Source organism: Myiozetetes cayanensis, unplaced genomic scaffold (assembly GCF_022539395.1).
Source record: "Myiozetetes cayanensis isolate MyiCay16 unplaced genomic scaffold, myiCay2020 scf20-37, whole genome shotgun sequence".
NCBI lineage: Eukaryota > Metazoa > Chordata > Aves > Passeriformes > Tyrannidae > Myiozetetes > Myiozetetes cayanensis.
In genome coordinates this window covers 12,098,265-12,123,636 of record NW_026087412.1, presented here as the reverse complement: position 1 = coordinate 12,123,636, position 25,372 = coordinate 12,098,265, and the positions used below count along the sequence as shown (strand labels likewise).

Here is a 25,372-nt window from a genome sequence, read left to right as displayed (position 1 = left end):
TGTCTGAGGGTGGTTGGATCAGTTTGCTTGATGGTACAGTCTTGCTGAGACATAGGTCTTGATCTGCTGACCGTGTTTCCATGTTTCTCCTAATTCCACATAGTAGGAGATTTACCTTGTTTAACTATTACTTTAATTGCACAAAAGAAAGTGTTCTGATCAAGCAGGAGCTCTACTGTCCTTTCTTTGTCATTGCATTGCTTCTGCTCCCTGTATGTTTTTATTGAGGATATAATTGATCAAATTTTAAAGTTAAGTACTGTGCTTTACTCACAAAGAGAATCTTTTCAGGAAAAATGATACTTGGACTTCTCTTATTTAAACATCATTCTGGTGCTTAGTGAAAATATGTTCTGTGGCTTCCTGAATTAGTGACAGATCCAAAAATAAATTAGATAAGATGACAGCCTCTCCAGACTGTGTGTTATGTAGGTTTAGGGTCTGGATATAAAACCATCTGTCCCATAGCAACTGCTCCTGTCTCCCAGTTATTTGCCAACACAGGTGAGTCTGGGTGGGCACTGCCTGCACCTGAGATCAAGGCTGTGATATGTATGATGGGTGTCTAATAGATTAAATTGGGATTGTAATCCAAGTATCAGCCACGGCTTTATGTAAAAAGCAGTGGCTTAAGAATCTCTCAGAGGAAAATTTAAGACAAACTACAAGGTTATCACTAAAACACTTGTTTGTTCAGAACTGGGTGGGATATTTGCAGTGCTAGATAAGTTAATAGCTGTTATGCAGAGGAATAAATTCCTCTGATTAGAAGAATAACAAAGTTAGGAAGATCCATGCGTTAGGATGGACAGTCAGGCAGACAAACTATTCTGAAATGCAAAATAGTAGAGTAATATATGAAATGTAAAGTTAATACCCTTAAGTGGAATGGAAAACAACTCTGCTGTGTGTTAAAGCTTGATTACATCTGTCAGTTAATGCTAAAGCAGCTTAAGATGGTGGTTAATTGTATTCCAAACATATAAGTAATGTTTTCTCTTCCATGTCATGCATTTTTTTCCCATTTTGGGCATTGGATGGAGAAACCCCATGTATTTGCATTGCAGTTGCATTTCATAATACTTAGTGAGAGTAAATTTCAAAATACAGAGGTTTTCATTCATTTAGTCTTTTATGGATGCAGCTGAGGCTGTGCTTACAAGCTCTGTCAGTTTGGTGCTTTCAGATTTTCTTTGGAAATCTCCAAGCACAGAACTGCTTCTAGTAAAAGTGAATGTTTTGGAAAGTTTGGAAACACTGCATTATCATTTTGGTAATGGTTTTTCATACTCCTGAAATTCTGGAATTTGACTGGTGTAGGAAAAAACTAAACTAGCTAAAGCCAGGATTATGCATGATGATTCAATTTTTGCTCTTTTATATTCTCAGCTTGTCATTCGGAATAGAATTTTGTTTATAAGTCAAAACCAGCATTCACTGGTATAAGCAAGTAGAACTGAGGGATTAGTAATTTGCATGTCTGCATCTAATTGCATTAGATTTGCATCTCTGTCTTATAGATTTACTGAAATAGGTAATTTACACAGAAAATAGTGTCTTGACACAATATGAGAGGATAAAGCATAAACACATCCACTTGTAATCCCTCCAGGGCCATGTTGAAACTGCAGTGTTTGTGCAGAAAGGCTTCAGTTTCATTTATTCTCTGATTCTATTCCTGTTGCAATCTTTATTCAACAGGCAGATGTATCTATGAATGTATAAATGTGACCCATTTTAGTTATCAGCAGAACATAAGTGTATTATGTATGTTCTCAAGTATCCAATTTCAAGAACAGTATAACACCAGTTCAGAGTTTATATTTATACTTCGGGATTTCTCTCAGGTTTCTTTCTTAAAGTTACAAATGAACCAAGGTAAGGTTACAGTGAACCAAGAGTAACCATCATTTACCTACATACTTATTGCATCTGCTAGGAGCACCTAGAAAGATGAGGAATAAAGACTGGATTTGTCAAAGATCCTGGACAGCTTCAGTGGGGCACATGTCCCAGTGCCAAATAATGGCAGTGAATATCACAGAATATCAATTTACGTGCACCTGAATTTGTAGAGATATATCCTATAGTAAATGTATTTTGTAGAAAAGTTACATTTATGGGCAATCCTGACAGCACCACTCCAAGTTTTCTACATGACTCCATGGCGCATGGGAGATAGGTCTGTTTGCCAAAAGCTGGGAAATGATATGGCCAGCAAAGAATAATTGGAATGGCTTACAGATTATGTTTGTTGTAACATGCATTGCTAGGCCCTGAGTTCATTGAGTGTTGAGGTGACACTCTGAGAGGTGATAATAAAGAAACCCGCACTATGCTGAGAAAAGTGATGGAAGGAAAATTTACGTCTTAAATAGAATTTTGAATAGGGGGAATCACAGAAAATACCTTGGAGACAAATACCTTCGCCACCTATTTTTTTGTGTGTGGGGGGGGCTTTTTTCCCCTGTATGTGTGAGGTTATATGTGGGTCAGGGATTTACTACCTAAGTGTATGTATAGAACAGAGCCTCATGGTCATTACCAGTAGCAAGTACACAGAGGTTGTTCAGTAACTGAATGTATTTCAGGGTTGCTGTCAGAAGGCAAGATGAATACAGGTTTGGACTTATGGAACTCACCTTTAAATACCAACTGCTTTAGGTTCTCCTCCCTACCCTCTTGTTTAACTGAAACTATATATATATATAAACTTTGGTGGGATTAAACATACGTTTTATTTGTATTTTTAGCATATTGGAAGAAAGGAGGTGTGGGGGTTTGGGTGATGCTACTTTATTCCTTGTTAATAATGGATGAAACATGCAGTCATGCCTGATCGGTTGTGTTAAAATCTGAAGAGTATTGTTCCTTTATAGAGATCCCAAATAACTGAAGGCCCTCACAAAGCCCTTCTTTTTGAATTAACAGCATATTTAAAAGCATACTAAGGCTGTGTAGTTTGACTATTGATAATGAAGGGCTAAGAGAGCACTTAACAACTGTTATGTATTCAAGACAGAGGCTATAGAGGCTCTCTTTAAATTCCCTAGTCAGAAGGGACAATAGAAGCTAACATAAGCTATTATTGTACAACAGGAGCTTTTTATTAGGTGTTTCTGATCCATTTCTGTGACACATTTTGAAATAATCCATCATAGAACAATAGTTCAGACCAAAACAAAGATAATGCTATTTCTATCTGAAAAGGCCAATATTAAATTACACTTTTAAAGCAGCAAATCAAGAGCGGACACGGATTGCTTATGAGGATCTTTGATACCCTAGCAAATCTCCTTATTTGTCCATGAGAGATGCAGTTCTACAGTTTTCTTCATGCTTTGTCCCCTAAAATGTATGGGAATAATAGTTGTTGCAAAAGGTATGAAGGAAAATAGTGACCAGAACGATCAGAACTAACCCAGGGAGAAGATTGGGCTCCCCAGACAGATGGGGAGAAGGAGAAAATGAAATAACAGTTACTGAATTTAATAAATAATGTAGCTTTTAGAGTAGGGTACTAACATAACAGTTTATAATAATATAGTCAAAATGGGACACAAATAGTATTAGTTTTTGTTCGCTTTCTCCTGTGGCTTTGTTTGGATTTTGATGTGGTAAATAGTATTATAGAATGTATGTACTGATAGTTAGTTGTCTCTGCAGCATCACCAGTATATTGGTACTTCCACTTATGCTCTGCAGATTAGTTTATATGAATCATGTAAATAACTGTACACAAAAACTTATTTTTGAAAGTTTGAAAAAATTAGGAGAATACATTTATTCAGATGTCTTGTAACCACTGGGAACCGAATTTTAAGTATTCTAAAAATATCAATGACTTCACATATTTTTTTTTCCACAACCCTGCATATTTTTAGAGTAATTATTTCTCAAAATAACTATAGTGCTTCAACAAAGGACCTAATCAAACAGTACATCCTTAATCGTGGACTGTAGGAGAAAACATTGGAGCAAGAGAAGGATGAGTGGGAATAGCCTTTGATCTTGAAAAGTGTGGTTTTGTCCTCAGCCCGTGCACCAGGGTGAGAGGTGGATCTCTGCAGGGGTAGGGGCCTGGTGTGAGCTGCAAATCCCAGGGGCTGGAGGTGATTCTTAAGGAGAAAACATCAACCTGAAATATGCTGGGACAGATGGCACTGGGGAATTGAAGATGAACTTTTGTACGACTGAAATTTTATGAAGTTCATCGGCTCCATGGTATTATTAACAGTTCGAGCAGAAATGTTACAAACTTTATTTTAAAATCCCCTTTGTTCCATCATGCAAGAATTTAGTATTCTGGAGGAATTATATTTTTTTTTTCCATTGGGGAATTTATAAATTGTTTCTGTGTTCTGAGGTTTATCCAAGATCTTATTGTAAATAATTCAGTCTTCCCTCAGTTGTATTAATCACAATTTAAATATTTTTAATACTAAAATTAGATGCAGCAGAAATAATCTTTTCTTACAAAAGTAGATTAAAAAGTTCAATGTTTTTTCTAACAAAATCCAATAACAATGTTTTAGTTATCAGTATTAATTTTATGTACAAATTCGAAGGCAGATTGTCAAAATATAATTACAAGGCTCTATGCAAGAAATTAAATACACTCTAGTAGCACAGATGAAAAAAGCATCTGTTTTGAAGTACTTTCATTAAAAATTAGAAGACAAGAGTAGGGAAAATGAGACTTGTTGAGATGAAATGTGAAAAACTGTAAGAATTGGAAAATACCTGTGGAGCATGGTGCAAGAAAAGTGTCATTGAGGATTTATGGTGAATAATGTAAACAAACTGTATTATTTGATATTTCTAAAAGCCTTTTTGTTTATATATTTACTAATTATACTTGAAGTCATTATAGTTATCTGTTCTTAAAACCTAATGAAAATGACTCATTTTCCTAATGTGTTTCTCTCAGCTGGATGAGCCTCTGGGTCTTCAGCTCACTTTCATTTTCACCCTTCTGCAAATAGCACAAGTTTTGAAGCATCTGTGGTGTTACATCCATTAATATTCCAATGTACACATTCCTGGTATCAAATGAGTGTGTGGATTGAGCCTGTTTATTTGGTAGTCTGAAAATACTGCTTTTAATTAAGATCTCAGTGGGTACATGTTCATTTGACAGCTTCCACTTGTGGATTTTTTTAGAAAGTTGAGAGGGATAGATATTAATATAATCAAATATGTGTTGCCTTAAAGGGGGGGTGGGGTGGAATTTAGCTTGTTTTATCTTTTATTTTAGTAGTGAATGACTGGAAAAAGAAGCAGAGTAACTAATGAGATTTCCAGTGGTCAGTCTTAGCTAAACTGCATAAATGACAAGAATTATTTTTATTCAGTATTTCCAATATTTCTTCTTCAACTGACAGTTGCAAGCAATAATCAAAGAACTGGTTAATGGCAGAAAATGTTTTAAAAATATTTTTTGAAAGAACTCTGCACTGGTAACTGAATAGTAAGTTGGGAATTGCTCTTGTAATACTCAGTGGAAAACCTGCCTACCGTTTGTAATGAATCTGGTCCTTCCAAACGTATTGGACTGAGCACTGTGGAGCTGCATTGTATGTCAGTGCACAGCTACTAAAGTTTCACAAATCTCCATATAAATTTAATGCCTTTGAATTGTGTGATTCACAAATCCTGACAGCTTGGAGTATGTCAGGGGGTGTGTATGTATAGTTCTGTGTGTGTATATACAGATATATGCGCATATATCTGCAAAACCAGATGTGTCATATCCTGCTTTTCCTGACAGACTCTATTCCAGAAGTGCAGAAGTTTTTTTCCCTTTGTGAAAGTACAGTTGTTTCTACCTCTGACCAATGTTAAATCTGTATTCAGCTAAGACTGCTAAAATATAATTTTAAGAAAGACTAAGGCATTTTATTTAAATTGATTTTAAAAACCCACAGGAAACAAGCCTAAACTTGTGTCACTTGTTCAAAATGAGCGTTGCAAAAACATTGTTTTAAATTGATTTGGTTATTACTTTTATTTTTTCTTTTAATTTTTTTCTATTATTTGGTTTTGTTCTTAGTCCTGAATCCCGCTTATTCCCTGGAAATGAGCTTATATTTATCTATTTCTGAGCAAAAAGTACTGAACTATATACTGTTGTTATATATCAGTCATCACTTGCACCAGTGTTAATGCAAGTGATGTCACCGAGATCATTCCTGGTCTGTCCATGGGAGTGCTGTGGTCTGATTTCCCTGCAGTGTTGGCTCCAGGAGCCTCATTCCAGCCAGGACAGGGAGCTGAGGAGGCAGCAGCCAGGTGGGATGGGTGGGTGGATGCTCCCATGGGCAGCAGAATATCCAGGGAGACAGGGCTGAGAGGGAGATGGAGCACGGGGCGAGGTCCTGGGGCACTGGGAGTGCTCGGAGGGGGCACCAGCTTCCCCATGGGATAACAAGGGTGTTGGGATTCTGGAGCATGTCTGTGTTTTGCTTTTTTCCATTGTCAAATTGTACGTGTTTGTTGGGGCTCTTTCTGCTTTGAAGTCGAAGGACAAAAAGCTCCCCTGCTTCGCTGCGCTGCTGTGACTTTCTCACTGGTTGTGACTTTATTTCTGTTTTGAGATAAAAACTGAGGTTTAGTTGAAGTGTTCCAAAACCAGATACCACTCTCTCTCTCTTTCTTGTAGGCAGGGTGCTGCTGTGCCAGGCAAACCAGGAGGGATCTCCCGTGTACAGTGCCCCCAGTTCACTAGTATACACATCCACAAGTAAGCTAGTGTTATGGCTCGTTTTTTGTTCTGTTTTGTGACAAAAGCACATTAATGTAACTTAAGCCCCCTAAAAATGTGAACTTTTCCAACAGCTTTTGTTAAAGCAAATGTGGTATTTATAAACATATATGTGAGTAATGTCGAGAGATAACTTGGTGTTTTTAGTTGCATTTTTATCCTCAAAGTGTTTCATATTAAAAAAAAAAAAAAGGAAAAAATCACCTATATTTCAATGTTCTACAGAAATGGTCAAAAATTCTACAGTAATAATGATGTTTTTTGGAATCCAGTACTGTTGCACGCTCTGCATTTTGTGTAGATGTTGTCTTTCTTCTTCCATCCTGCTCACAATACACAAAAGGTCTTTTATCATGCAGCCATTTGATTGTGTCAGGAAGCAAATAGATATGAAGCCTTTTTTTTTTTCATTTTTTTTTTTTTTACAAAAGGAACAACCTGTATGCAAGTGGGTATTTTGAGTCATAAAAAGCTACCCTAATAAAAATAGCAGAGACAATCTGAAATGATAGTTGCTGCCATTAGCCATTTTTCTACGTAAAACTTTGGAGTGGAGATGTGTCCTCTGAAACCCTGCAGCAGAAGCAGAACTGATTCTTCTGAGAGTATTTTAGATTGTGTTCATGGTGCCAGTGATGCCCATTTTGGCTCCTGGTCAGATAAGAAGTCTGTGACTGAATGCAGGAGCAGCAATTGCACTGGCTCTGTGCTCACAGCAGTGCTCTGGAAAGAAAATACTTTATATTGTCTGATTTAACATTATCAAATATGTTCTTTATGAAGGTTGTATTCAGTCTAGAATGCAGTTGTACTCCTTTAGAGCTTATCTAGACTACTAAAATAATTAATTTCTTTTTTCAATTAAAACCAAGAATGAGGACAAAAGAGTTCCATAGTGATCATCTCTACAGTCATGTCATTGTCTTATGTCAAAAGCTCTCAATGTCATCCCTAGAGCTCCTGCTTTTCCAGGATACATCTGGGATCCACTTTTAAATCAGCAGTCTAGGGTCTGCAAATGCATAGTGAACGAACAAAATATATCCAGTATTTTAAATTAGAAATTAAATTGTCAGTTTAATCTGCATTTGCTTCCAGGTGCTCCCAGAACTATTTTGTACTATGTTACGTTTCCCAAGCAATAAGGTTTTTTAAATCCTTGTAGCAACAGAGACACTAAGTACTTACTGTTTTAATCAGTACTCCCTTTTGCATGTTTTTAGTGCACTGTTCCTTTTAGACCAAAATACCCATCTTTGACTGAAATTTTTTTCCCAGAAAATGATCCAGACATTTCACTCATCTTGCTGTTAGGGAGCTTATTTTGGAGGAGAGGGGGCAGTGTTTGTTTTAAGTTTCTGAAAATTACTTTAAAAAAAGCCCTTCATAAGTTTTCCCTGTTTCTCCTCTTACATCACTGGTACATTTATTTGTGGAGTTGCTGTTTACATCACGTGGTATTCCCACTAGTATTAAATCCCTGGAGAGAAGCTGCAAGCTCACTGAGCTCTGTACTTCGCTGTTTCCATTACGTGTCGTGAGTCAATCCCTCTGAAAAATCTTACTTTGCAGTGGTGCTCCTTGAATAATGATATCCTAACAAACACCTGTTTGTTTTCAATTATGCCAAATACATAAGTAAACAGACTTTGCCTATCTGCCTCCCACTGGGCAATGTGTAATGCACAGTTTCATAACAGACATTGCTGGTAGCCCTTGCAGAAGAAATTATTAAACTTTTGTTGACTCTCTGTGCATGCAAGTCAGGATTTTTCTTTTATTATGTGTAGTATTTTATCTTGCCAAAATGCAGTTTCCCCCACAGGGTCACAACTCCTAATAACACAAAATTACTACAATTACTAATGATTGTAATTAGGTTTTTTATTTCTCCTTATTACAAAACTTTCAATAAAAATGCAAAATAGTTTCATTTCTATAGGAAATTCTACCAAAAATGGAATAGAAATGAAGGTTGACTTTTGTCTCATTTCTTTTATTATTTTAAAGATCTCCCATATTCCATTTTTTATGCACATTTGTAATATTGAAATTATAACTGCTAAGTCAACATTAGTGTCTAGGAGATGATTACTTGTACTGCTATCATTCCAGGTAGACAACAATATTGCAGCTTTCATTTTTGAATAATTTGTTAATCATTTATTCTGTTACTGCTGGTATTGTAACTGTGTGATATTTTAGAGCCGCTTACAATGTAAAAATTAAGTGGTTTTAAATTTGTAATTGTTTTAATAGAAGGGAAAGAGTCTGCTGAGATTATTTTAAATCCATCTGAGATATTCCGAGTTCAATAAATGCTACTGGCTTTAAGAATTTTCAGATATTTGGAAGAGGATAGTCCCTGTCTAACTTGACTGTTCATCTTTTGCTCCCAAGTTTTAAGGCATAAAGGACTGAAACTTGGTTGTAAGATGTATTTTTCTTAATTCTGGCTAGCTTTATTTCTCACTTAATGTTTTGGCTTTTAATTGTCCTGGTCACTTGTAGTCTCTGATGACTCTGAACACTTTTACGCCTCTGGCTCTCCAGAAAGCAGAGCACAATTCTCGGAGCTACTCTTTCCCTTCTGATATTTCTCCAGGATATATTTCATGTCTCATACTGTACATTTCCCAGTACAGTGGTTAGTTACACCTCTGAATATGTCAGGAGATGGAAACATGGCTCTGCTTCCTTCCATCACTTCTGGCCCTTCGCATAAAACAGAAAGAAATGAGCTGTTTCTTCTGCAAGCAGTGGAACAAATCAGTAGCAATAGTCTCTCATGCCTCATCTGTTCTCTTATGCTGAAGAAGAAGATGGGACCTGGATCAGTTTTTCATTTGCACGTCTATTTTGGGAATAGATAATTCGTTATGTAGAAGGCAGAGTTTCAGCATGGCAATGTGTTCACATCCCTTGGTGGGACAGGTTCTTTCATTTACTGAGACAACCACAGGCAGGAAACTCCTGATCTCACCTTGGCTACCAGAGATTCCCATGGTATTGGCATCTTCAGGACAGGACTGATGCAAGAGATTTCAGTTAAATCCTACCTCATTATCTTAATGCAGGATACAGACAAGCACTGAAGGAGTTACATCCAGCCAGGAATGATAAGAGGACATCAAATCCCCATGAGTAAGCATTCCCTGGAAGCTTCCTGGAGGCCTGTGATATCTCACTGGAGCTCAGTAAATAAAACAGTTTGGCTGCACGTAATTGACTGTCTCTCTTTGCCCTCACTTCTTTAGACTAGTGCCTTCCACAGGAAATTTTAAGACCCTGGAGAAATTTGTATCTCCTGGTAAAAAAGAAATGTATCAAGAATAATTTTGGAACTTGTCCAAATTGAAGCCACACATATGAGTAGGATCCATGAGAAAAAGGAAGATTCAAGAGAAGAACAAGGTTCTGTCCCTGAATGTCTGTATCACTGTCCTGCCAAGGACAGTAACGTAACTGGGTATGTATGGTTCAAAAAAAATACCAAAAATGCAAATCTGAACTTATGCAAGGACTTCTAAACACTGCTCTGTGCCTATTTTTCTATAATATAGAAGTGCCTGAAAATGTGAATGAAGTAGAAATTCATGAGAGCCAAAGTGTGGGAAAGAAGGAAGACACAAAGTTGTGGAATTGCAGAGTAATTCATATTGGAAGGACAAGGCTGCTCCAGGACCCCTCTGAGAACGGAGATGGCACAACATTCCCATGTCATCAATTCCAACAGTCAGATGTCCTAAATGCAAGTCATGTTTGCTGCCTCATCTTCCCAGCATGTGAAGAGCCTTGATCACTTCCCTGCCTCTTCTCTGCCAGGGCATGGAAAAGGAGATGCAAGTGGAAATCTTTGTGATCTGGACTAACTAAGGAGAGTTCCTGGGCTCACTGAGCCTGACCATTGGAGGAGTGAGGCAGCCCCAGCCTAAAGCTGTGCATCACATCTCTCAGAAACGTCCAGTTGTGCATCACCCAGGTCCCACAGAAGGCAATGGGAGCAAGATGGAATTTAGAATTTAAAGGGAAGTTCAAAGGCAGCTAAATATTTTTTTACTCTCTAAGTCAGAGCTTTGATCTTTGAAACTTTTAGGCTTCATTTTAGCTCCAAGTAAGCATAAAGATTCTTGAGTTAGCAGGTATGTAGCTACTAGTGGATTTTTGTGAGTGTGTATTAAAAGGGACTGTTCACTGGACTGATTAGCTGACAGGTATGATAAAATAATTTAAGTTTCTACATGCCTTTATTCAGAATGATGTGCAGATGAATGCCTCTATTTCTTAAATGTTGAGCAGGCCCATAAAAGAGAATTTTGCCTTGACTTCAGTGAGCACATTTTAAACTGAAGTCGGTTTTGGCTTAGATTTTCTAAATGTTAGACTTGTTTCATCTTCAGTAAGCATGCTCATCAGCTCCTAAATAAATCTTTCATACTGCAATCAACTGATGGAATTAAAAGAAGAAAAATATTAAAATGCAGAAATCCGATATTAATTCATTTTAATCTATCATACTCAAGGGCAAATGAAGTTGATGGCCCATTTTTTAATTGATATATTGATTAAAATTTTGGAAGAAGTGGTGCTAGAATTCAGCAAAAATGATTGAGGTGGTACAAATGCTTATAAATCTGTCCCACATTGTTCGTGTTCTTTAATTGTAATTGTCTGATAAAACTTCCATCGGTTTCTGTAATTAACCTAATGGTCTAAATGAATTTCCAGATCACTGGTTATTCATTTCAATATAGAAAATGCCATTACAATGAGTTTAATTAATACAAAGTAAGTTCACAGTCCATTGTATCATTAGAATAGAATTATATTGTTTTAACTGTTTAAATTAGAAACATTTTTTCCTCTCATCTTGTTTGTCCCATTTATGGACTTGAGCATTCATTTTCTATTCGCACTTTATAATTAAAATATTTAAAACTCTTCAAGCCTCAAAATACCAGTGTAGATGTTTTTTTATGTTTTTTGTATTTATCGTTTCAACTATTTTTAAACAGAATTCAGTCAGTGCCAAGCTCATAATCCCATGATATGCCCTAGAACATCTTATTTGTCTTGATATTCCTCTCACAGAAGTACATATGACAGATAAGCACTCACCAGAGAATCCTTTTGCTTTGCGTCAGACAGATATTAAAACAATAAACTATGTTGCCCTGGGATTTTGGCTTATGAGCAACCAGGAAACAACAAGGCAAAGATGAGATGTTTTTGAAAGGCGGGAAGGCAGTTCTTTGGGAAAATTCCCCTGGAAACCCTCGGCCCCGTAATATTTTTGACAAGAAATGTTTTAAATGCTAAAGTTCTTTTAAAGCAGATCAGGAAAGCAGGCTTCATTCCTGCAGAGCAGACGTTAGAAATGTCCCTAAATAATCCTGCTAATCCAAAATTATGTGTTATATGCCAGGAGAGCAGGAAAATCTCTGGCACAACCTTATGGTATTAATTACATGATATGGAGATTTTACTTTTCATATATGTTCTCCATAAAAAAATTATCAGCACTTAAGTATAACAGACAAATGTACTAGTTTTAAAGAGATTCCTTTTTTTCCCTATGGGTGTTTTGTTTTAATTCATGGGTGGAGGAATAGTTCAGGATCTTGTTGATAACACAGAATAAAAAAGGAGAATCCTAAATACAAAGTATAAATATTACATCCCAGAGTAGGATTTAGTCCCTTTGACTCATTGTGCTACAGAAATGAAAATTAAGTCAAACCTGTCTATGCAATGTGTTTGTTGAATATCCTTGCGTAGAAGTAGGTTACTTGGCTTAGGAATGTTAGTAAACTACCTATAAAATGCTGTATGAGGCTATTTTGATGTTTCTTGTTTCAGTGAAGACATTCCAGGTTTTATTTTTCTGTGGCATTACTAATGGATTGAAGTAAGACCTCTGGAATTTCAATACCGAGATGATTACACAGGGAAAATAGAAATTTTCCAAAGGTGATTGACAGTGAGCCAAATCATTAGTGGAAGCATTGGATTTAGAAACCTTGGTTCACTTGATTTTTGTCAGGTTTAATCTGTTGCATACATGTAATTACATGAAAATTATGTTGCAATGATGGTAGTTTTCTGATAGCATGATCCTGAGACTCCAAGCAGCTGCAGTGTAGGTGCTCCTGGCCTTTGGAATACCCTTCTCTGGATTTTGTATGCAAGACATGATTGACCATATTCAGTCCAAATGGTCAAATACTGTTATGACATCAGTGATTCATTTGTTATGATTTTACCATTTTATTTTTTTCTTAATTTCTATGTTGCAATTTTACTGTTATTGGTAAAGGATAGACTGTTTAGGAGGCTTGCCATTTTGAATTAGAATCTGGGTCAGGAACAGTTTAAAAAATGAGTGTTCATGTGGTATAAATAATTTGTCAGTGCTACAGTATTTCTGAATTAAATGTAAAAAGGTTCTGCAAACTAAATTTTTAATTGGTCTGTTCTCTCTTAAGCTAAATTGGAATGGCAGATCACTTCATCACTAATAAAATATGTATCAGTAGGTTGTATTTACATGTTGGTGGTTTTGTCTGCTTTTTTATTGCTTCATGGGGGACAGGTAGAGCACCCCTGCAAAGGAATCTGTGATTGAGCCAACTTAATCTTTTGTAGGACTGTGGTTCACGAAGGAGAGGGCAAAAATCCTGCCCAGAGGGAAGTGTCTGCACATTGGAGTAGAGCAATCACACATACAATTTCCAGGCTACAAAAAAATCGTATTACTGAACATTTAGGAGTTAAATACTCTTTTAATGTGCTTCCTGAATTAATTAATTGCCTTTATTTATGAAGTGAAGAGAATCACCTGGTAGTAACCATGAAAAATGTGCAAAGTGCCCTTCCTGTTTGTATGTTAAATACAGTGGGTTTAATTGAAAGTTTAAATAAAGAAGATGCCAATAGTAAGTAGGAGGGGAGTCACTTTGCACGACTTCTCCCCATGTATAGAAGTGTCAAAGATTGAAAAATCATATATCACTTCCAGAGAAAAATATCGATGTCATCACTTTTGAAATGTCTTTAGAAGGTTTTGAAACACTGTTTTGGCCCATTTTGTTGGACCTTGCTTAGAACAGTTACACTACTCTGGATGCAGGATTACTCCACTGGCTTCCAAGTCAAATAGTTATAAAGACAGTAAAAAACTAACAAAATTGAGTAAAACAATATTCAATGTTAATTATGTTTTAGTCTTAAGTATCAGCCTATTATAGCTGTAAAATGAACCTCTTTGAGTTCTTTTGGTAGCACTGCCTGAAATTCTTGTTACAGCATTTTTGGTGTTCTATATCACTATATATTTTCTTTTCTGTAACTGTTTTCAGGATAACTCTTGTTTTACCTTCTGCCTGTCTGTATTTTAAATGGGGACTAATAAGTCATCAGTAAGATGTATTGTAGTTATCCAAACCTGTGTAAATGTTGGTTTCATTTCACTCCCAGGAATCTGTTCTTAAGGGCCTTGCTGTTTACAGTCATTCTTCTGTTAATCTGTTTAGTGATGGTGTGTCTGAACTAGCAGGCTTAAAGAGCTTTGTAAAGAGACACATCCTGAATTGTGTGTCACTGACTTCCTTTTTTTTGGCCACTTATACACAGTCCTGCATCTGGGTAGTGGGAGATGACTGGAAAGATGAGCATAAGATTTTCAGTAGTAAATTGTAGGGAGCATCTCTGTCCTTTAGTTCAAATAATAAAAATGGTGTGTGGCCCAGGACAGCTGGGCTACTCAGGGGTTTTAACTTGGTGGTTTTCTGTTGATGGAAATTTGGCACTTGGTCACTAATCAATGAGTTAGGATAGTAAGATTTTTTGGACTTACTCTTTTCAGTATAATAGTAAGCTAAATAGTAAGAATTACATTTAGAATTATTTTGCATGATGGTGTGTAATGTAATTGCACATCAGACCCTTTGTGTAGAGCCCTGGATCCAGGCTTCTGATGTCTCCTTAGCTTTGCTTTCTAAATGCTGTGTTACTAATTTTTAGTGCTAGGCACACACAGCTGACTGTAAATCTGAAGTCATCCTGCCTGTCAGATATCGAGCTCTTAATCTGGTGGTTTTCAGCTTCACCTGTAAATTTGGGTTTCAAATAAAGGTGTACTTTATTGTCACTCTTCCTGTATTTTGTGATGGTTGTTATTGAATCATGGCTCTCAGAACCATGCTCTGTACAGCAAAATTCAACCTGAATTTCACAGCTAGTAAGCACTTTTGAGGAATTAACGTTTTTAATATCTATATGACTTTACAGGTGCAATTCTTTGTTTTGACAATCTTTTCCATTATGGCTTGGATTAGGTTATCAGCTGGGTCTTTCCTCTGATTACTTCCTGCCTAAATTGTTCTCAACACAGCAGCTTTCTGACAGTCTTCTTTTTGCAGTTTAATAATTCTGTTGAATTTTAGAAATCCTTGTGTCATCTAAACAGTGTTTCTTGTCACTGCACAATGGACTTCAATAAACATTTGAGTTACTAAATTTTGTCATCTCTTTGTCCAGCTTTCCACAACCATGGCCTTTTTCATTTGTCTCACAAATGATGTTTATCACAGGGGATTTTTTTCCATTTGCTTGGAACTTGTAGATGTCCAACAACCAGGAAAAGAAGACAAGATATTGATCACTTTGATCATCTATATTTGAAGATTGTTCTTTAATTTAAGATCAAATGTGTCTTCTCTGATTCCTACTGTTTCTTTTCCTTTATGGCCTTGGTACTTTGTTTTTACCTACTGAGCTTTTTTCTTGTTTCTTAGTCATTTCTTTTGTGAAAAGTCTTCTGTTCTTTTTACCTCAACTATTTGTGATTTCAGCTGTGCAGTACTCTCATTTTTATATTAAGTACACCATAAGTCATTTCACCAGCAGTTAGAGCATTTTTTTAATTCAAGTTGTTGTTTGGTGTAACTTTAGATTTACCAAAAAAAATTCTCATTCATCTTAGCTGTTCCTTTGTATCCTTCCTCATCCTCCATTTTCTGCTGCTTGTTATTAGAAATCCCTCAATGCCTGAGGGATTCAGGTGGCTGCATATACAGCCCAATAAAAGCAGGATGAGATATATGGGAATTTGTGATCATCGCACTAAATGACTGAATTTCAGAGGGGCTGAGGTTGGAAGGAATCTCTGGGGGACTTGTCATCCATCCCCTCATGCTTGAGCAGCATGTCCAGGATCATGTCCTACCAGCTTTTGAATATCTCCAAGGACAGAGACTCGACAGCCTCTTTGGGCACCTGGGCCAGTGCTCAGTCACCCTCACAGGGAAAAGGCTTAGACAGAAAGAGTTTCCATGCTTTGGCATCACAATTTTGCTCAGAAACCTCTAAGTTAATGGCCTATAATGGTATCAATATACATAAAACCAACAGTGGATTGTTTAGTGGTACAGGAGAAGAGTTGAAACAAAGGAAGGCAGGGAAAGGAATAATTCCATATATCCTTAAAGTAATTACAGGGAAAAGTGAGTGTGAAGTCAGTATATGCAAGTCATTATTGACATAATAGATCAATTAGATCTGAAAACAACTTTAAGCTAAGGATAACAAAATGGAAAGTTTTGTTTGAATAAATTGTCTTGCTATAATTTAACATATGAATAAGCACATTAAATAGGAGGTTGCTTTTTGCTGAAGTATTTAATGTATGTTTTTCAAATGCATTTGGTTATGTTGATGATTTGGTATGGAAAAAACCTAAAAATCTGGGGGGTTTTTACATGTCTGAGACTGAAATAGTTATAAAGAGTTCTAAAAATATTGACATATAACTCAGTTTAAAAAGTTTCACCAAATTTATGTGAAATTTGGTGCTAATTTGGATTTGAAGAGAACCTTAAAGCAGTAGTGTCGTGTAAAGGGATTCAATTACAGTGTGCAGTGTTTTGTAAGTAACTGTCTTGCATAAAAAAGTTAATTAATCAGAGCTGTGTCGATTTCCTTGTGCCATGTCAATTAGCAGCAAGGTAATTAATCACTAATCGCCCAGCGTGCAGCAAACTAAGGGACAATCCAGGAGCCATTTGTTGTTATTTTTTTTCCAAATTAATGGCACACAGAGCCATGAAGAAACACATCTTGCCTTTCATAATATTTTTATCGACAGTTTTGCATGTTGTAATAGACTGCAGCAACAAGCAGCTGTAGTTCAATGGAATATGAATATTAAAGAAACAAATGAGAGCAGATTTATAGGCCATTGCTTTTCTGTTATGTCAGTTTTGAGATTACACTGAGCAAATGAACAGTGAAAAATTACTCTTCCATGTGGAGAATGGTGATTAGACTTGTACATTAATTAGAGATTTTTGTTTTCCTTTTTAATGCATTTCAAATGAGTGTCCTCTATAAGTAAGGGTTTCTCCAAAATACAGATTTATTCATTCCTAAACAACACTGTATAATACTGGTGTGTATTTTTATACAATAGTAAGGACAAAATTGTTCTATAATTATAAGTACATTTCAAAAAATAAAGAGATTGGGAAAGAAAGAAAAAGAAGTGACCAGTTGTAACTGTGTTTGATATATATGGCAAGTTTCCTTTGAATTCAGTTAATTCACAACAAGATCCCGGGAAAATCATCTCACAAAAGTGACAGGTGAAGAAATGTATTCTCAACCTGCTAATTTTAAATGCTGTGAACTTTCTAAAGGTGGTTTATTTGGTGTTTTTTATACCCTGAAATTTTAACTTGTGTGTGTATATAAGTATATATAATTTAAATGCCTTCTCATGTTAAAGTCTGTAGTAACAGACCTTACATTTTGTTTGCAGTGCACTTTGGTCTGTGCATTTAAATGCACACATCCTTTTTAACACAGTGTTTATGATTCTTTTAAAGAATGCCACTTAATAATACTTATTACTATTACAGTGAAGGGAAAACACAGCACACATTGGGCTAAACTGCTGATTCTCTTCCTGAAATTTCAGCTAATATCATATAGATTATTCTGCTTAGCCTTTCTCAGCGTGTTTCCCATTATATCTCTTTGTTTTTAATTTATTGTTTTTCCTCAACAGGGGTCCTCCTGAACTATGGGAATAATGTAAATGTGTCTCCCTGCCTTTCTAGCACTTAAACTGTGCTGCAGTAAATTAGCTATAAACTGATGCAAACATGATGTAACATTAAAATTCTTCACCATAAAGCATTTGCAAACTCTTGATGGTAGATGACCTGCTAGTTTGTGCAAAGTAGGAGAGATGAGGAGTGATGAGAGGTAGATTTGTTCATCCATTTTGATGGCACACCTTTCTTGGGGCATATGGCACTCTCATAGAAATTCCAACCACAGCACAAATGGGAAGAATAATTGCCCATTAAAATGGCTGTATATTTTTATGGCTTTGATACAAAATCTGCCCCCTGTTGTTTTTTGCATCTGCTGCTCTTTCATCCATCCCTGAGCTTTAAAACTTTAATACACAGTACCTAAGCCTTAAGTATTTTTTGCCAGGTTATATCCCTCTTTTTGGGAGCTCAAGCTCTCTCATTGTTCCTTCAGTCTTAGTTTCCCCAGGCCTGTGGTGAGATGTGGTGCCTAGAAAGTGCACCTCCCTGTCATGTTCATTTAATACAAAATTAGTAAAACAAATGCTTCTATTACATCTTCTGGGAAAAATTAAGATTTGATTAGATTTCATCTGTGAACACAAAGATTAAGTTTGTCTTCCTCATGCTCATATTTGCTTTTTCTGTAAAATTCTTAGTTACCTAAATTTTACTTATATACTAAGAATCCTTTTAACTTCAAAGGCTTTTTGATTTTCTTAAATGTTGTGATTTGCTGACCTGATTTTATGTTTGAGATCTAAACTGAAGTTTAGTGAAGGAGGTGTCCTGACAATGTTTCCAAGTTGACAAAGTGTAGGAAGAGAGAACTCAATATTCATTGTATTAATACATTTTAAAATTTTATCCTTTCAAGTATAAAAATAGAACAGTTTAAGTTTGCAGAGGAAATCTCACCAACATAATGTTCCTTAAAAAAATCATTTAGGCTGTAGTAGAAGATGATTTGTATGCTTTTGGATAATTATATTAGGCAAAGCCAAGCACTTCCACAGCATATTGCTTATACTCCTAAGTTTTTAATTTGAAAAAGTGAAAGTGCAGTTCAACTGTAGGAACTGAATTTTTGTGGTTGTTCTTGTAGTCTCAGTCATATTTGAGTAGCTGATGAATAACTGTAGAACTGAGGGGCTATTAGATGAAATTATAAATTGTCTCTATGGCTTGATATTTGATTACATACTGTCCTTAGGAAAGTCTTTTTTTGTCTTGACCTCGTGTTATAACCTCATATCATCAATGTGTATTTGGAGAAATCTGCCTTTTGTCTGTCACAGATCAGAAGGATTCCAGTCATCAAATTACTTTGATGAAATTAAGCCACTTTTGCTTAGAAGTGGGCTCAGAGGCTTCCCTGCTGAGAGTCAAACACATTCTCAACCCCATTATAATAGCATTTTCACTGACTGAGTTTCAGCACTTTGGCACTCAGGCACTAAGGAAGGTTGACCTACAAACTGTAAGTCATTAAAATCTTTCCCCCTCCTGGCTAGTATATTCATTACTTTTGGGGCTGGTTAATAGCGTTTAATGCTTCCTGATGGGACAGCCCTTTTCATAAAACTGTTTTTATGAAGTCCATTCTTCAGTTGTGTTCTAATGGTTATTTTGGGGTGAGGATATTAAAAAGTTGGTAGCAAAATAAATTCTGTGGTTACTATAGATTCCTAACCACCTGATTTCTCAGCTGGGCTGAAGTAGCCTAATTCTTTTGCTCTGAACTGAAATCTAGAGTGACAAAACTTGTTGCTTATTTCACCTGTGATCTTAATCTTTAATGTTACTGCATGGAAATAAAAGCCATGTTTTCAGATACTCTGATTTTCAGATAGACCTAAATCAGTTTTTGGGATGGATATAATCCTGGTGTGCATAAAGTCAACTGTTAGACCTCACTTGATCATGCAATGCCACCCTTAGTCCTGTGTTTCTCAGGTTTAGTTTCCATCCCATCTGATCCTCTTCCTGACAGAACTGCAAATCCCTGCTCTACCTTCTACTAATTGCTTCTACGAGTTTTTTAGTGCTTTGCTTTACTTTAGATATCTTATGTTCCATGACTGTACTGGAAAGAAACAATGCAATGCCAGCATAGAAAAACAATTACATTACTTCAGGCTTTTCATTCTAACACCTCTCTGGGTTGCTGATCCTTTGAAAATGGTGGAAATCACTGTCCTGTCTCAGCATCTCCCAGGAATGCTGAGCCACCATTGCAGGGTTTGGATTTAGCAAACACTTGGGGGCTGAGTGACTTTTCCTGCTATCTCTGTTTTCTTGCTTTTTCTTCTCTTTCATAAGAGAAAGCCCTTTATCTCATAAAAATGTTATATATATATATATATATTATAATCTTTTTAACTCATTCATTGATGGGACACTCTGCTTTTCCAGTGACATTTCTTTCTAGAATTCACTGTCAAAGATTTGAGGTCAGTGACCTTTCTTATAGTCCTTTGCAAGGTGTGACCACCATGAAGAGTGAAGAGCTGGATTGAATGGTAGAAATCAAAGGAAAGAAGTGCTCACAGACCACAGTAGGAGCTCATGCTTTCACAGAGGTGTATCCTCAGTGCCTCTTGCATTTAAACATGACCATTTAAATGTCTGTTGTGTGCATCACCTATTGTAAGCTAAGTCAGAAAATCTCACTCACAAACACGTTCTCTAAGGGATAGAAGTGAACAAGGCACCGTGTGGTCCAGCCTTCATGTTTTTCTCATGTATTGCTGATTTTCATCTATAAAATTTTATTTGCACCTTTTGTTTATTTGCTTTTATAGGCAGAGAGTCCTCTCTATCAAAGGAACCACAGCACAGACTTGTAGATCTTTCTGCTGTAATTATGTCGTCAGCCCAGTGAAAACAACCTTTTACATTTTCCTCTGCATATTGTATTAATTTTTACACAGGACTGTATACTTGGAAAGGAAAAGGACAAAAGTTACGTGGTTTCAGCAGTAGGTCAAAATTCTAGCCCTACTGTATTTATACTGTTAAATATCCAATGTTATTGAATATGCAAAAGTACTTACAGCATCCAAATCTATGTGATATATATTTGTTTTTTCTGAAAAGAATGATTTCTATTAGTATTTATTTAACACTTTTTAAATGCTGTTGCTTGTCAAAGTATCAACAGTATATTGAGTTCTGCAAGTTCATCTTTGCTGATTTTGACACACATTCTTATTACAGAAAGGAATAAAAATATGGTTTTGCACTTTTTAAGACAGTTCTAATTTATTTGTATAGCTGTAAGGTTGGTTTATGCTGTATCACTGGCAAGTAAATCTGCAGAATTACTGTATAACTGTTTTGTCAGTGAGAAGGGCATTGCAAAGCCCCACAGCAGTAAGGCAATAGTGGAAAGTCACCATAATTACAATATTTGCCTTCACATGTTCCACCAACAAGGACTACTAGTTGTTAATTTCTCATTTTCAAATTCAAGGCTTCTTTGAAAATTTAATGCCTAAACAGATGAAAGACCAATGAGGATTGAAATAATTTAGTTTTTCAGATTTGAAAAACGCAGTGTTTTATACAGCATTATTTCCATTTGCTTGCTCCTTGTTAGGGCTTTGATAAGAAATATTTATTTCTTTTATTTCTTTATCTATAAACTGGAAAAAAATCAACAGAGTGAAGCACAGCTGATGCAACCTGAGTGCCACAGAGCTGGATTTGATTTTTTCTGTCTCACTGATTAATTCATTCAAGAAATACCTGTTCTAACATTGACAAGCAATATATGTACACAGGAGAAATGAAGTAATGAAGTCAGGTTAAAAAGCCAGCAGAGAAAGAAAAGTGTAAAGTTTGGTTGGTTGGTTTGTTGTGTGGTTTTGTTTTTTTTTCATATAAAAAGTTTATTAAGAGAGCAGTTTTACAGATATTTTTACAGAGAAAAAAACCTCAAAGTAATACTGTGTTACTGTTCAGTTTCTCTCATGGAATGGTAATTAATATTTACACGTAGTTACAATGACAATATAAAAATGTTTGGGTTAATTTCTTTATTTGCTTAAATTGCTTCTATTTGGTCTGAATATTTTCTGGATTCAGACACATTACTAAACTATGCAACTCTTGCCTTTGAAAGAATGAAAGGTACTGTTATGAACATGGTACAACCCAAAACAAACCAGAAAATAGAGAGACAACTCTTTCTTTCCATGGTTAAGACCCAGTTAATAATCAGCTCTTGAACAAAAGCAAAGCTCTGTTCAGTTGCCCAAAATCACTGGATAATGCAGATGACTTGAGGTCACCTAAATGTCTAATGTCTCACCCTCAGTCAAAACAGGGCTGACTTTTGAAGACAGATCCAATATTATGATGCAAATGTCTCTGACCTTCTAAACTGGAGCCTGAACTTGGACCTCAGGAGTCTCCTGGCTGAACCAGCCAACATTCTTTTTAACAGTGTGCTCTAAGAAACTGAGAGCCACTTAATGATAACTGGATCTAAATTCACAGTTTGTCCTGTTTACACACAAAGATTTTCCGTAAAAAGACAAGTTAAAAGACTAATAATTTACTTATTTGGTGACTCCCTCCTCCAGTTACCGGTAATAAGCATAAACACGCTGCTTGTTTCAGAACACTGGACCTGAATGTTTCATGTTAATTCCTGGTTTTTTTCCCCCTGCAGTGCCAGGATTTCCCTACCCTGCTGCGACTGCAGCTGCTGCTTACAGAGGTGCCCACCTACGAGGCCGAGGTCGCACGGTGTACAACACGTTTCGTGCAGCAGCTCCCCCTCCTCCTATTCCAGCCTACGGCGGGTAAGGAGCTCACTTTTCCATACCTTTAGCATGGAGCTCAGTTTTCCATACCTTTCAGCATGGATTTCAGAAGGCTACACACACCTTTTTTTTTTTTTTTTTGGCTGTTGGTGCATGGGGGTCGTGCCTCACTGCTGACACCAGTCCCGGGCTGCACCTTGCACAGGGTGTTGAGAAATGACTGTAATTTGTACTGCCATGGTTGGTGGCCTTAAGCATTTCAGATGTCACATATTGTTATGTAAATGCTCTCAGAAACGGGAATGCTTTGGAACAGAGAAATTGTTTCGGCTAAATGATATATTTTTGATGATTGCAAACATCTGGTTATTAAGGAGGTTGGATCAAGTTAACTCCTTTTTCTTCAAATCGTCTGCTGAAAGTTGTCTCTGGACCTGAAGGCTTAGTGCTGTATTTATTTTATTTTATTTTTTTTATAGTAGTTTTCTTAGTTTTTCCAGTTGCCATCTTTGCCATGATAGAGATCTGAGATGCTTCTCTCAGGACCATGGTTTTGGAGCATGTTTGCTTAAACAATGCCTTAAGATTTCCCTATCAGTGGCCTGCATTTACTAAAACCAACCAGTAAATTAAGGAAAAGAGAGGAATTCATAGTAGTAATTTCTAGAAACTGAATAATCTTCATTTCAGGAGATGATTGGGGTTTTAAGTATATTTTTGAGGGAAAGAAGGAAGAAACAAATTCTTCTGTATCTCTGCAAATGCTGACACAGAAAGGCTTTTATACTACATGTGATGTTTAAAAACCCTAATAGCATTGGTAAAAGATTTTCAGCTGTTAAGAAACTGGGAAATCTGCAAAATCAGAAAACTTACCAGATCCCAGGGCAGAGTAACATGTTGTCCTAAAAACTTGAAATAGATTTGCTGCCCCCTCTCTTTAGAGCAGCCAGATCTTCCTGAGAAGGGGTCAGGAAGGGTTGGCACAGGCAGCAAGGGAAGGTGATCTCCCTCTCTCTGTCCACACTAAAATCCCATTCAGGAGCTCATCTGCTCCCACAGGGAATATCCCCTTGTACAGGAGCTGACAGCAGAGCCTCCTCCTCTCCTGCTCCATTCCTTAGACAAGTTTGCTAAATCTCATCAGTCAGCCTTCAGGCTGAGTTTTCAGAGATATTTGAGACAGGCACTTTCACCATTCCATCAATTCTGGCAGTTATGATCTCAGAAAAAGTGTGTTCTGTTGTTTTATGTGTTTCATAAGCAAAATAATATTAATTTAATAAGCAAAACAGTATTGCCACTACTAGAGGAAGGCACTGTGTTTTCTGAAGATTGCCTGAGTTACCTTCAGGCAAGAATGATGTCCCACCAAAGTTATCCTACTGTTGCCCAGGCTCTCATTTAGGGTTAGTCAAAGTGTTGGACATGGAAATTATGGGAGCAAGTTTAGAATGTCCAGCATTCAGATTTCAGTCAGAATGTCTCACCTACCAAGTGAATACTCCTTAGTCTCTTCCTCATTTAAAAATAAATTCAAATTTGAGCACAGAGTGCAATATGTGGTGAGATGGCAACATGGGTCATTGCCAATGTCAATAATCATGATGTCAATAATCATGGTTAACACCTTAGTTTAATGTGAAGTCATAAAGTTAATATAAGAAAATACCTACCAGCTATGTGTGATACAGTTTTTAAATTGGACAGTACTTTTTTGGTTATTATTTGCAAAATGAGTAAATACTTTCTGACTAGTAAGTTAAATCTGCCCTAATTTAAGAGGCCACGTGGGTGCTCTCTGTGTATATGTGTGTGGGTTGCTTTTGTGTTTTTACAGATTTTTGTAGTTTAGTTAGTACAGTGACTCAGCAGAAAGTATTACACTTCTAGGTGTCATACATGTATATTCTCATGTAATTATACTTCTTGTTTTCAGCCTCTTCAGGCAGTAAGTTAGATGTGCAAGTGTTGAGAAGTCCTGTTGTGAGCCAATACAGCAGTTTTACCCTGCAGTCAGGTTCAGCAGTGTCCCAGCTGAGCTGGTGTCCAAGGGATCAGCTTAGCACTCTTCCATCCTTCTGCAGGATGGTTTGACAATCAGGTGGGATGAATCTCATTTCCTTCATGGCCTGTCCTCAAAGCTTCAGAGCGAGCCACGTGTTGCGTCGCTCAGGAGTCACATCTTCTCGCTGCCCCGAGGGCTCCCAGCTGTCTGAGGTGGACCCTTCTTGATCCAGGGCCCACCTTCCCAGTCTAACATAATCTACCCTGTGAAAGGTTTCAGTTACTAAGTGCTGTCTTAGTTCAGCTAGGTCGTAGCTCAGATAATAGTCAGGTTTCATTTTCTCTGTGCTATAATAAAGCCCTGCTTTCTGATGCACAACACAAATTGCCCACTTTCATAATTACTGGATCAGTGCAGGAATAATACATATCTCTGTTGCACTGATCCACAGTTGGATTAATAAAGCTTCGTTCTGACATAATTTCTCAGGCCTAGTGTGTTAGATCTTGTGCTATAACTTCTTCTCTGATGCAGTTTGGAATTGCTTTGCAATACTTTGTTCTGTGCTCACCCATTATGTAATCTGACCTATTAAAGAAGTAAAAAGGAGTTTTTGTCAGAAAAAAATCCTTAATCAATGAAAATAAATTATAAGAATGTGGTTTGCAGTCACAATGGGTGTAGGAGTTGAGAAGAATTACAGAGATAATAAAGAGATCACAGGGAATGAATC

The 25,372-nt window shown here is 36.6% G+C and overlaps 1 protein-coding gene across 29 annotated transcripts in view; it reads left to right on the top strand.

Annotated features, from left to right (window-relative positions):
- The window catches only part of RBFOX1 (RNA binding fox-1 homolog 1), a 1,102,859-nt gene that overhangs the window by 1,030,304 nt on the left and 47,183 nt on the right, over positions 1 to 25,372 (top strand). For 27 of the 29 annotated variants that reach the window (XM_050317469.1, XM_050317468.1, XM_050317475.1 and 24 more), the window contains 2 exons: positions 6,662 to 6,742; positions 22,538 to 22,670. In XM_050317469.1, the coding sequence (XP_050173426.1) occupies positions 6,662 to 6,742; positions 22,538 to 22,670 (214 nt within the window). The remainder of the gene's footprint in view (positions 1 to 6,661; positions 6,743 to 22,537; positions 22,671 to 25,372) is intronic. The other 2 variants (XM_050317472.1, XM_050317491.1) reach the window with 1 other exon arrangement.